Source organism: Scardinius erythrophthalmus (genome assembly GCF_964197995.2).
Source record: "Scardinius erythrophthalmus genome assembly, chromosome: 14".
NCBI classification, from domain to species: domain Eukaryota; kingdom Metazoa; phylum Chordata; class Actinopteri; order Cypriniformes; family Leuciscidae; genus Scardinius; species Scardinius erythrophthalmus.
Genome location: NC_138234.1, coordinates 1,910,821 through 1,922,554, shown reverse-complemented (window position 1 = coordinate 1,922,554; position 11,734 = coordinate 1,910,821). Strand labels below are relative to the sequence as shown.

At 45.7% G+C, this 11,734-nt stretch overlaps 1 protein-coding gene across 1 annotated transcript in view; it reads right to left on the bottom strand.

Annotated features, from left to right (window-relative positions):
- LOC308701590 (neuronal cell adhesion molecule-like) overlaps positions 1-1,549 on the bottom strand; it is a gene marked incomplete at both ends in the record, with an annotated part of 15,434 nt that extends 13,885 nt beyond the window's left edge. Inside the window, 2 exons of the mRNA XM_081383943.1 lie at positions 438-512; positions 1,408-1,549. Coding sequence (XP_081240069.1) covers positions 438-512; positions 1,408-1,549 — 217 coding nt within the window. The remainder of the gene's footprint in view (positions 1-437; positions 513-1,407) is intronic.
- Positions 1,550-11,734: the final 10,185 nt, after the last annotated feature.

The window sequence follows — 11,734 nt, the reverse complement described above, 5'->3', positions numbered from 1 at the left end:
GTGTGTGTGTGTGTGTGTGTACAGTAGATCAGTGTGTGTGTGTGTGTGTGTGTGTGTGTGTGTGTGTGTACAGTAGATCAGTGTGTGTGTGTGTGTATGGGTGGGTGTGTGTGTGTGTGTTTGTGTATGTGTGTTAGATATTGTTGATTAATAAACTTGTTTAAAACAAAAATAACTATTCACGTGAAATAAGTCCTCGGTTGCACAGATCCAGTTAAAACACATGATGCCTTTATAAGTCCTAATAGGCCGGGAGCCAGGTCCACTCCTCAGGATGTTTTTGCTACCTTTTTTTCACTATTATTTCCTATTCACTAGCAAGGACCACGCCACAACTGCACGGAATTAGCTATTAGCTTTGTGGATGAATAAGGGTCGAAGGAAATGGGGAAAGATGTAAACGACGGATCTCCGTCTGGCTGATCAGGGAGTCTGACCCGGGAGACTCAGAGTGGGGGCTTCGTCTCGGTAGGCAGTAAGCTGGGTTACTTGAAGACCCCCCTGGATGCAGCCTGTGGAATTAAAATTGAGATGTTAGAGATTGGAGGAGAGAGGATTGGGGTCGGGGGGAAGTGGGATGAATGGATGAGTTGGAAGGGGTCGAGTTAGAGGTTGGGGGGGGGGGGGGGCTGGGGTCGGGGGGAAGAGGGATGGATGGATGAGTTGGAAGGGTAGGGGTGGGTGGGGTTCGAAAAAACTGAGACGAACGGTGTGGTGAAGGTGGGTTCCGTGTATATATACAGACGGGGAGAGAGAGCTGATTAGTTGAGGCGTGGTCCTGCTCCCGAACTTCAATTAACTTGTTAACTACATTTCACTAGCAAGGACCACGCCACAACTGCACGGAATTAGCTATTAGCTTTGTGGATGAATAAGGGTCGAAGGAAATGGGGAAAGATGTAAACGACGGATCTCCGTCTGGCTGATCAGGGAGTCTGACCCGGGAGACTCAGAGTGGGGGCTTCGTCTCGGTAGGCAGTAAGCTGGGTTACTTGAAGACCCCCAAAGGTTTGGATGAGACGATGCGGGCTTGAGCTTGACGGAGATCGTTTAGATTATTGCGGATGTACAAGCGGTACGCTTCGGATGACCATCGACCTAAGACTCTGATTGTCTCGTCCGAGATGCCCATGCTGGCGGCCGTGGTGGCTGCTCCGATCCGGAATGAATGTATAGAGTAATGTTCGGGAGATATGCCGGAGGTCCTGAGAATACTTTGGAAGTGTTTGCTAAACCAGAATCTCGTGGCCATTTTCCTGTTTTCCGTGAGGAAGAGTGGTTCTTGAGGAGATGAATGGTTGGTGTATCTGGAAGAAACGTATTCCGAAAGTGGCTCATAAGGACTGAGGAAGGAGTGGAGGCGAAAGATGTATATTGAAAACGACTCTCCGAATTGGTCGGTCTTACTTCTCTTTAGGTTATATATCAGAGAATCTGGTGTATGAGCGGTGATGTCTGAGAGGCTGGGATGAATGGCTGGATTGAAGGCTGAAGTCGACGGGGCGAATTCGGAGCATCTCAGGAAGCCGAAGAATGCGAGAAGAAACATGCATTCTAATGTTTGGTCGATCGATGGGCTCAGGTAGCCGGAACGTAATGTGTGGATGCATTGGCTCAGGAGGTCAGAAGTTAAGGGTAAGCGTTTGATGTTGAGGACTGGTTCTTGTTTTCTTAGACCTCTGATAAGCATAGATACGTGGGAGTGAGAAATGGTTTGGCATTGGTCGCCGGTGGCGAGTTTGTAGATAAAGTTAATTCCGGATAGGTAAGTCTGAATGGAGGATGCCCTGATATTTTGGTAGGAATGGGCATGAGTAACGAAGTTACAGATGGACCAAACGTTCATTAGAGGAAATGAGAGTTGGTAAAAGGAGTGGTAAGCCTTAAAACAGTTCCAACCGGTCAAGTAAGCAGAGAGGGTACTCTGGGCGAGGCCGTTGAGAATAGCTTCTCGCGAAGCACGTGATAGTTCTTCCAGCTGTGAATTTAGTTGAAGATGGTGGCTGAAAACGGTGGAACTGGCGTGGGATGGATGTCTGATTCTGGAGCTAAGATTCTGAACTTCTGAAAAGAGAAACGAGACAATGAGTCGGCTATGCTATTGTGGTATCCTGGAACGTGTGCTGCTCGGATGATGAACTGACGTTGCGCCGATATAAGTGTCAGTCTGCGGACTAATTGCATGATCGCCAGGGAACTGGATCTGCCTTTATTTATGATTTCAACTACCGCTGAGTTGTCTGAGTGGATGAGTATGGAATGTCGGGACCATTCGTGCCCCCAAAGGAGGGCTGCTATAATGACGGGATACATCTCGTAAAGTGCGGATGAGGGAAAGTCTGGCTGCTGAATTAGATGGCTGAACTCTGGTGGCCACTCGGAAGCGAACCAGCGGCCGCTGTAGTAGCCCCCGAATCCTATGGAAGGCGCTGCATCTGTGTACAGCTGAATGTCTTCTGGCTGTGTGACATAGTCGTTATAAAAGAAGGATATGCCGTTCCATGAAGACAGGAATTTCTGCCAGAGCCGCATTTCCATTTTGCATGCTTCATCCAAGGTGACTTTGTCGTGTAGAGAGGGTATTGATGCTGCTTTTGATAGTAGGTTGGAAAGGAAAGATTTTCCCTGGGGAATTATTCTGATGGCGTAGTTAAGGTGGCCGAGGAGGGCTAGCAGCTGTAGCTTTGTGCACCTGTCTGCTAGAAGATAGTTCGATAGGAGCAATGAAATGCGTTGCGTTTTCTCAGGAGGTAGAGATGCTTGGAAGGAGATGGAGTCTAGGGTGATGCCTAGAAACTCGATGGAGGTGCAGGGCCCTAAGGTCTTTTCTTTTGAAAGGGGTACGCCTAGTTCGGAAAACACTTTAACGAGGGTGGAAAGTCCTGAGTGTGGAGGTGCGGATGTAGGTGTGATGATGAGGAAGTCGTCGAGGAGGTGCAGGACGTAGGGAAGCCTGTGGTTGTTGATGAGAATCCAACATAAAGCCTCCGAGAGGGAGTCAAATATCTTGGGGCTGCTTCTGCAGCCGAAAGTGAGGCGTACTGAAAAATAATAAGCTCCTTTCCAGAATATTCCGAAGAAACGCCAGTATTCTGGGTGAATGGGCAAGACTTTGAAAGCACTGGTGATGTCTGCTTTTGAAAGCCATGCTCCGTGGCCTGCCTTGCGGATGAGAGTGATGGCTTGGTCGATGGAAGCGTATTTCATGGAGAAGTCTGGAGCTGGAATGATGCTATTAATGCTGGGAATGTGTGAGCCGTGTGGGGAGGACAGGTCGATGATTAATCTCTTCTTCCCGGAATATTTCCTGGTGGCGATTCCAATAGGGCTGATGCGAAAAAGAGAGAAAGGAGGTTCTTTAAACGGGCCTATCATAAATCCCTCTTGAACTTCTTTAGCTATTAAGGTGTCAACAGTGTTTGGTTCGGAGAGGGCAGACTGGAGGTTATGGGAAAGATGAGAAGTGTCTGGGATTATTTCTATGCCTGGAAGAAAGCCGTTTTTAAATCCGTTGATAAGGAAATCTACGAACTCTCTGTCGGGGTGGTCTAGTAAGGCAGTAGCTAATGCTTCTACCTTGACTGGTGTGCCGAGATACTGTAATAGTCAGTCGGGTAGAGCAGTTGGGTTGTGGGGGCAAGAGGCTCTTGAGTGGGCGCCTCCACAAAAGGAGCAGGTGTGTAGGAATCTACAGTTGGAAAGAGAGCAGCCAAGATGATTGAAGTTGTTGCATACCATTCTGCCTCCTTGGTAGAGGATCGGTCGTCCTCTTTTGTCAATGCCTTTGGGAAGTGGAACGTTGGCTGTGGGCTGTATGTTTAGAGGTTTCGGAATTAGAGGAGGAGGTGGGGCTGCTGTGGATAATCTATTGAATACAGATGTTTTGCGTGAGGAGGGTTGAGATTGAGAGGGTGTGATAGTGCAAGCTGAGGCTGGATGTGATGGTGCTCCGCATAGTTCACAGGACATAGAAGTGCGTGCTGCGAAGATCCGACAATAGAGTTCTGCATCAAGAGTGCCCCAGTATGTCCCCTGATTGAACTGCTGTAACCGACCTGCTACTTGTGTGGCGAAAAGAACGTGGTAGTTGTAGAAGCCTGTTCCTCCAAAACGCACGGCCATGTCTAAAATGATTGATAGGTAATCGTCTAGCTCGGTTCTTCGATCGGGATAAACAGAGCAAATTATATCTCTGTAGATCGAGAAAGCTAAAGCAAATTCGGTGGGAGTGAGGTCCTTTGAACGAGAGTTTAAAGGATGGCTGAACTGCATTAGGCCTTGAATGGTTTGCAGCTCTCTGGGCTGGCTGATATTTATGAGGGATGGATGGAGGAGCTGGGCTAAATCTGTATAGTTACCTGATAATATCTGAAGACGTAAGGCTGAAGAGACTGGGGAGGGTCAGTGGATTGATGAAGCTGGACGAGGAGGCGGTGCAGCTGTGGCCAGGGTATATGGGCTAGTATTTATTGGCAGGATGTGAGGGTGTTGGGAAAGGGAGGGGTAGGGGTGGGGGAGGGAGGGGAAAAGGGGTAGATTAGTTGCGTAAAGGGAAGAAAGAGGAGGGGGTTGAAAAGGTCCACTGAGAGGTAGAAGTCCTGGGTTTGCTGCATGAGGGACTTGAATTGGGTGAATTTGTACGGAAGAATCAGAAATAACAGGGGCCGTGTGGCTGTTAATGCCAGAAGGAAGGGTAGAAGAATGGATGCTGGGATGGAGGGATGAATGTCCGTGAGGATTTGTAGCTGTTTGTGAGCTTAAGTAAGCAAAGAAAGATGTCATGAATTGGGATAAGTCTGAGGTAGAAGGTGCAGATGTTGGAGGTAGTATTGCTTGGTCTCCACTAGGTGGCGCGGACACTGCTGGCTGAGGCCGTTGTGGAGGCAGTGTGGTGACGTCATGAGTGACGATGGGAGGATCGCGTGTCAATGCCGGAAGCGTTGGAGGCTCGGAATTTAAATTTGAAGTGTGTGTAGATGCTGTGTAAAGCTGAAATAGTCTTGATTTATTGTCAGATCGGCTGAAGTGGATACCTTTGTCCTTAAGAGCACGCTGAAGGCGAGCCACAGTCCAATTCTTGATGTTATTCTCTGGTCTGGAAGACGTGGCGTGAGTGCGCTGAGAATTGCTACGGTTTGTTGAATGATGACGTGGTTGACGAGGAGAGCGATCGCGCCGGCTTTCGTGCCTGTGTTGATCGTTGATGGTAGTTCTCGTTTGCAGAGGAGAGTGATCCTGTCGAGTCGGGGTTGGAGAAATCTTCGACGATGAACTGTGACGTGAATGCCCGCGGGACTGAGGGATTTCTACGACAGAACGCAGCCGGTGTGAATTTTGGCTGCCTAGGGATTGTTGTGAAGACCTGGCGCTCTGTGACGGAGGAGAGTTTCTGAATAAATCGTCTTCGGAGTCAGAGGGGTTGATCTGCAGCTCGGAATCCATGTCGAAAAAACTGAGACGAACGGTGTGGTGAAGGTGGGTTCCGTGTATATATACAGACGGGGAGAGAGAGCTGATTAGTTGAGGCGTGGTCCTGCTCCCGAACTTCAATTAACTTGTTAACTACATTTATCTTATACCTTGGGCCATCACAAGTTGATAATGACCACCCCCAACTCGGCCCCGTTTGGTCTCAGGGGCCAAAAAACACCCTTTTTGGGAAAAGCTTTTGGCGGAATGATGTAATTGTGAATATAAAGGTACTGCAGCTACGTAAATGGCCATATAACCCTAAAATTTTGCATGGTGTATCGTGACACATAGGGGAAACTAGCAGAAAAAAGATTCTGGGCATTGCTGCCTTTTTTCTGTCAAATATCACCCTCAACATACCCCAAAAGACTAAAAAATGGCTGTCCGCCTGACAAATTGTCATCAAAAGTGATCATTTTCAAGCATTTTATTATATATATCACTGCCTCAAATGTACATGAAAAACTTCCCAAGTTTATAAGCTTTAATTTAAGTCCAAGATGACCTTTCTATCTAGAGGATTATAGCTGGTATAACCAAAGTTCTCCACTGTACCTCAAATCGGAGAAAACAGTACTTTCAAGCATTACCATTCCTTATGGGTTCCATAAGTCCACAAAGTCCTCGCAACACAAGGAATAAAGATGACTCTAGTGTGTAGTCTGTTATCAAAAAACCAACCTTCAATAGAGTAAACGTTAGTAACCTTCTGTACAGGTAAACATTCTTTACAGCCAAATGGCGAAACTAAAATACAGCTCAAACATAAAATAGAAAACATTTATTTGGTTCTTAGATCTTTTTGCTGCTTATCCATGCTGTACTTCGACGACTGGTCATGTTAGTGTGTTGTATTAGTGTAGAATATAAACTCTTAATCATCATTTTCCTCACCTTCATCTATATTTGTATGGATTTCATCAGTTTTTGGAGCCAAGCACTTCGATGTGTTCTACATACCTTCAAGGAGATTGTGAAACTGAGCGAGCTTCTTCTTCTTCGGACCTCTCCACACTGGTGCGGGTGACAGCACAGCAGCGCGAGTGGTCTTTTTTCTCTCTCTTTCTTTTCTTTTTGCTTTTGTTTTGACTTGAGCAAACAAAAGCTGTTCTCACAGCTGGTAAGGTGCGCTTGAGAGCACTCAAAGGCAACGTGGTCGAGAACTTTGCCCAGCAGAAACTGGCTGAAAAGCAGACTGAGACCATCAAGCACATCCTGCCGCGGCGGTCAGCTGCTGCCTCCACCCCATTGCCCACAGCCTCTCAGTCTGCTCGTCGCCGGGGCGGCCTTCTGTGTCTGCCCTTGCTCCCGCGCCGCAGCAGCAGCCTCCACCTAAGCGGAGCCAAGTAGCCAGTCACAGGCAGGCCCCCCCCACCTGTCCAGGCCCCTGCCAAGCAGGGCGGTAAAGCCAAGAGCAAGCAGCCCTAGGACGGGCGACCCGGAGATGGATCGGGCCATTCACTCCACTACAGTGAGAGCAGCCGATGCCCATGTCTTGCGAGCAGAGATCGAAGTCCTACTAGGACGCGATAGAGCCAGTCCCACCAGCCGATATGAGGTCAGGGCACTACAGTCCCTACTTTATTGTACCCAAGAAATGTGGTGGGTTCAAAATGCTCATGCAGAAACGCATTTTCGAATGCATCCGTCCCCAAGATTGGTTTGCAGCATTCGACCTGAAGGACGCGCACTTTCATGTCTTGATTCTTCCTCGACACAGGGCATTTCTGCACTTTGCGTTCGAGGGTCGAGCATATCAGTACGAGGTCCTGCCCTTCGGGCTGTCCCTGTCTCCCCGTGTCTTCACAAAAGTCACGGAGGGGACCCTTGTTTCCATGAGAGAACAGGGCATGCACATCCTGAACTATTTCGACGACTGACTCATATTAGCACACTCTCGAGATCAGTTATGCGAACACAGGGACCTCGTGCTCAGGCACCTCAGCCAGTTGCGTCTTCCGGCCAATTGGGAGAAGAGCAAACTCGCCCCCATGCAGAGGATCTCTTTTCTCGGTATGGAGTTGGATTCGGTCGCACAGACAGCACGCCTCACAGAGCAAACGCGCTCAGTCGGTGCTGAACTGCTTGAACACCTTCAAAGGTGCGTTGTTGTGTTTGGAGTGCGTTGTTGTGTTTGGAGCTCCGTCGAATTAATTCAGAAACCTTGTTTTTCTTCTTTACACTCTTTTACAAACGAACTTTTTTTGTGAACATATCTGGAATACTATTCTCCTTAAAAAAAAAAAACAATCGGATTGCTCTGATATCGCTACATATATCCAACCTTTCGAACTTCCGCTACTAGCCTTAGCCCGCTAGCATTACACGCGTGGTCGCGCCTATCGATCGACTTATTTACACCCGTATCACTGAAAGCTATAATTCGCCATTATAGCACATCTGCTATAATGGCGAATATAACGGATGTGTGTCTAACGTTACCTTTGAGTGCAGGTGAGGACACCTTCGAGCTGCATTCTGTGCAGTTAGAGCTGGAATCCGTGGAGAAGCAGATCCGCGACCTACTAGAGAGACAGGCCGAGCTACGAGATCGACGTTTCGCGCTTGAAACATCACGCGCCGATGCTCAAAAGTCAGTGGTTAGTAACCTTTTGACTCCGACCTCGTCTACTCCATGTGTTTCTCTGCCCAGGATGCGATCATCCCTGGTTTCATTCACTCCGGCACCGACACAACAACATGGACCCTGGATGATTCCACAGCGGAAGACGCGGGCCAGGACCAGAGCTAGGACCTCTCCGCCCCTCCCGGCCTTCGAGATCTCCACCCGGAACCGCTTCTCCCCTCTACGCGAGACGGAATGCGACGCTGTGATCATCGGCAGTTCCATCGTCCGGCATGTCCGTGCTACCATAGGTAAAGGTAAGGTTCGCACTCACTGCTTTCCTGGTGCTCGTGTTCTCGATGTCGCTGCACAGGTTCCCGGGATTCTGAACGGTGACGAGCCCGTCGGAGCTGTCGTGCTGCACGCGGGAACGAACGACATCAGGCTACGGCAGTCGGAGGTTCTGAAGAAGGACTACAGGAGCCTGATCGAGACGGTACGCAGCACATCGCCTGAAACAACGATCATCGTGTCTGGACCGCTTCCCACCTACCGACTAGGACACGAAAGGTTCAGTAGATTATTTGCTCTAAATGAATGGTTAATGTCATGGTGTAATGAACAGAGACTGCTCTTTGTAAATAATTGGAATCTTTTTTGGGAGCGACCTAGGCTCTTCCGTGCTGATGGCCTTCACCCCAGCAGAATCGGAGCGGCTCTTCTGTCGGACAACATCTCCAAGACGCTACACACCATATGACTAGTAAGTCAAAGTCCAAATCACACTCTTTGCTGTCCAAACTTAATTGATATAAGTACCAATGTAGAACATTATATTGAAACTGTGTCTATTCCTCGTTTAGTGAGATCAAATAATAAATCTACTGCAGGATCTAAGAAAAATCTAATTGTGATTAAACCAGAAAATCTCAATATTAGTGAACAAAAACAATTTATAAAGCTAGGTCTTTTAAACATCAGATCGCTTACACCTAAGGCGGTTATTGTAAATGAAATGGTCACAGATAATAGTTTCGATGTACTTTGCCTTACTGAAACCTGGCTTAAACCAAATGATTATTTCGGTCTTAATGAGTCTACTCCTCCTGGATACTGTTACAAGCATGAGCCCCGTCTGATTGGTCGTGGCGGTGGTGTTGCTATAATCTATAAAGATATTCTTACTGTTACTCAGAAAACAGGTCACAGGTTTAATTCGTTTGAAGTACTTGTGCTAAATGTTACTCTCTTAGATGTAAGAAAGAAATCCATATTATCTCTAGCCTTGGCTACCGTATATAGACCGCCTGGGCCTTACGCTGATTTCCTAAAAGAGTTTGCAGACTTTCTCTCAGATCTTTTGGTCAATGTCGATAAAGCATTAATTGTTGGAGATTTTAACATACACGTAGATAATTCAAATGATGCTTTAGGGGCTGCGTTTACAGATTTATTAAACTCCTTTGGGGTCAAGCAAAACGTAACTGGTCCCACTCATCGTCTTAATCATACGCTAGATTTAATTATATCACATGGAGCCGATCCAACCGATATAGATATTATACCGCAAAGTGATGAAGTCACTGACCATTACATGGTCACTTGCATACTACGTACCGCTGAAATTTGTCATGTTGCGCCACGTTATCGACCAGGCAGAACAATCCTTCCAACCACTACAGATCATTTCTCAAATAGCTTACCTGATCTATCTCAGCTGCTCAGTGAACCCAAACAAACAGATGAACTAGAGGAAATGACTAGCACTATGAGCACCATTTTCTCTAGTACATTAGACATCGTTGCACCAATTAGATTAAAAAAGGTCAGAGAGAAAAGTAAAGCACCATGGTACAACAATACTACGCGTGTTCTAAAGAGAGAAACTCGTAATTTAGAGCGTAAATGGAAACAAACTAACTTAGAGGTCTTTAGAATCGCATGGAAAGACAGTATGTCACGTTATAAAAAGGCCCTAAAAGCAGCCAGGGCTGAGCATCTCCGCAAACTAATAGAAAACAACCAAAACAATCCAAGGTTTTTATTTAACACCGTCGCTAGACTAACAAATAAACAGACGTTACCGGAGCAAAATATTCTGTCACAGTGTAGTAGTAATGATTTTATGAATTTCTTCACTGAGAAAATAGAAAGCATCAGAAACACAATTGTAAATGTACAATCTTTAATGGTGTCTTATGATTCAGCCTCAATTATCACCCCGCAAGAACAATTACAGCGCTTTGCAACTATAGGACAGGAAGAGTTAAATAAACTTATCATTGCATCTAAACCAACAACGTGTTTATTAGATCCAATACCAACTAAACTACTGAAACAAGTGTTACCTGTAGTGGAAGAGCCTCTTCTCAATATTATTAACTCGTCTTTATCCTTAGGTCATGTTCCAAGAATATTCAAGTTGGCAGTTATAAAACCTCTTATTAAGAAACCACAATTAGATCATAATAACCTAGCAAATTACAGACCCATTTCAAATCTTCCATTTATGTCTAAAATACTAGAAAAAGTTGTGTCCGCTCAACTGTGCTCTTTCTTGCAAGAAAATGATATCTATGAAAAGTTTCAGTCAGGTTTCAGGCCGCACCATAGCACAGAAACTGCGCTCGTTAAAATCACAAATGATTTACTTTTAGCTTCTGACCAAGGCTGTATCTCAATACTAGTTTTACTTGATCTTAGTGCTGCGTTCGATACTATAGATCACACAATACTCTTAGACCGACTACAAAACTACACTGGTGTTCAGGGACAGGCATTAAACTGGTTTAGATCGTACTTATCAGACCGTTACCATTTTGTCTGCGTAAATGGGGAAAAATCGAAGATAACGTCAGTAAACTATGGTGTACCGCAAGGATCTGTGTTAGGCCCTCTGCTATTCTCAATATATATGCTGCCACTTGGTAATATTATAAGAAAACATGGAATTAATTTCCACTGTTATGCTGATGACACTCAATTATATATTTCATCACGACCAGATGAAAACGCTAAATTATCTAAATTAACAGAGTGTGTTAAAGATATAAAATACTGGATGACATGTAATTTTCTGCTATTAAATTCAGATAAAACGGAGGTATTACTTATTAGTCCAAAAAACTGCCCACAAAACCTCTTACAATACAACTTTAATTTAGAAGGGTGTCCTGTTACTTTATCCTCTACAGTAAAAGACCTGGGTGTTATATTAGACCGCAACTTGTCTTTTGAAAATCATATTTCATATGTTACAAGAACAGCCTTTTTCCACCTTAGAAACATTGCTAAGCTACGTAACATGCTATCTGTTTCTGATGCAGAAAAGTTAGTTCATGCATTCATGACCTCGAGACTAGATTACTGTAATGCTTTATTAGCTGGTTGTCCTGCATCCTCAATAAACAAGCTACAGTTAGTCCAAAATGCCGCCGCTAGAGTTCTTACTAGATCAAGAAAATACGATCATATAACACCAATTCTGTCGTCTCTACATTGGTTACCTATAAAGTTCCGTATCAATTACAAAGTATTGCTACTGACCTATAAAGCCCTAAATGGTTTAGCTCCCGTGTATTTAACGGAACTTCTATCGCCCTACAATCCATCGCGCTCTTTAAGATCACTAAATTCGAGGCTTCTGGTCATTCCTAGGATATCTAAGTCCACTAAAGGAGGGAGAGCTTTTTCACA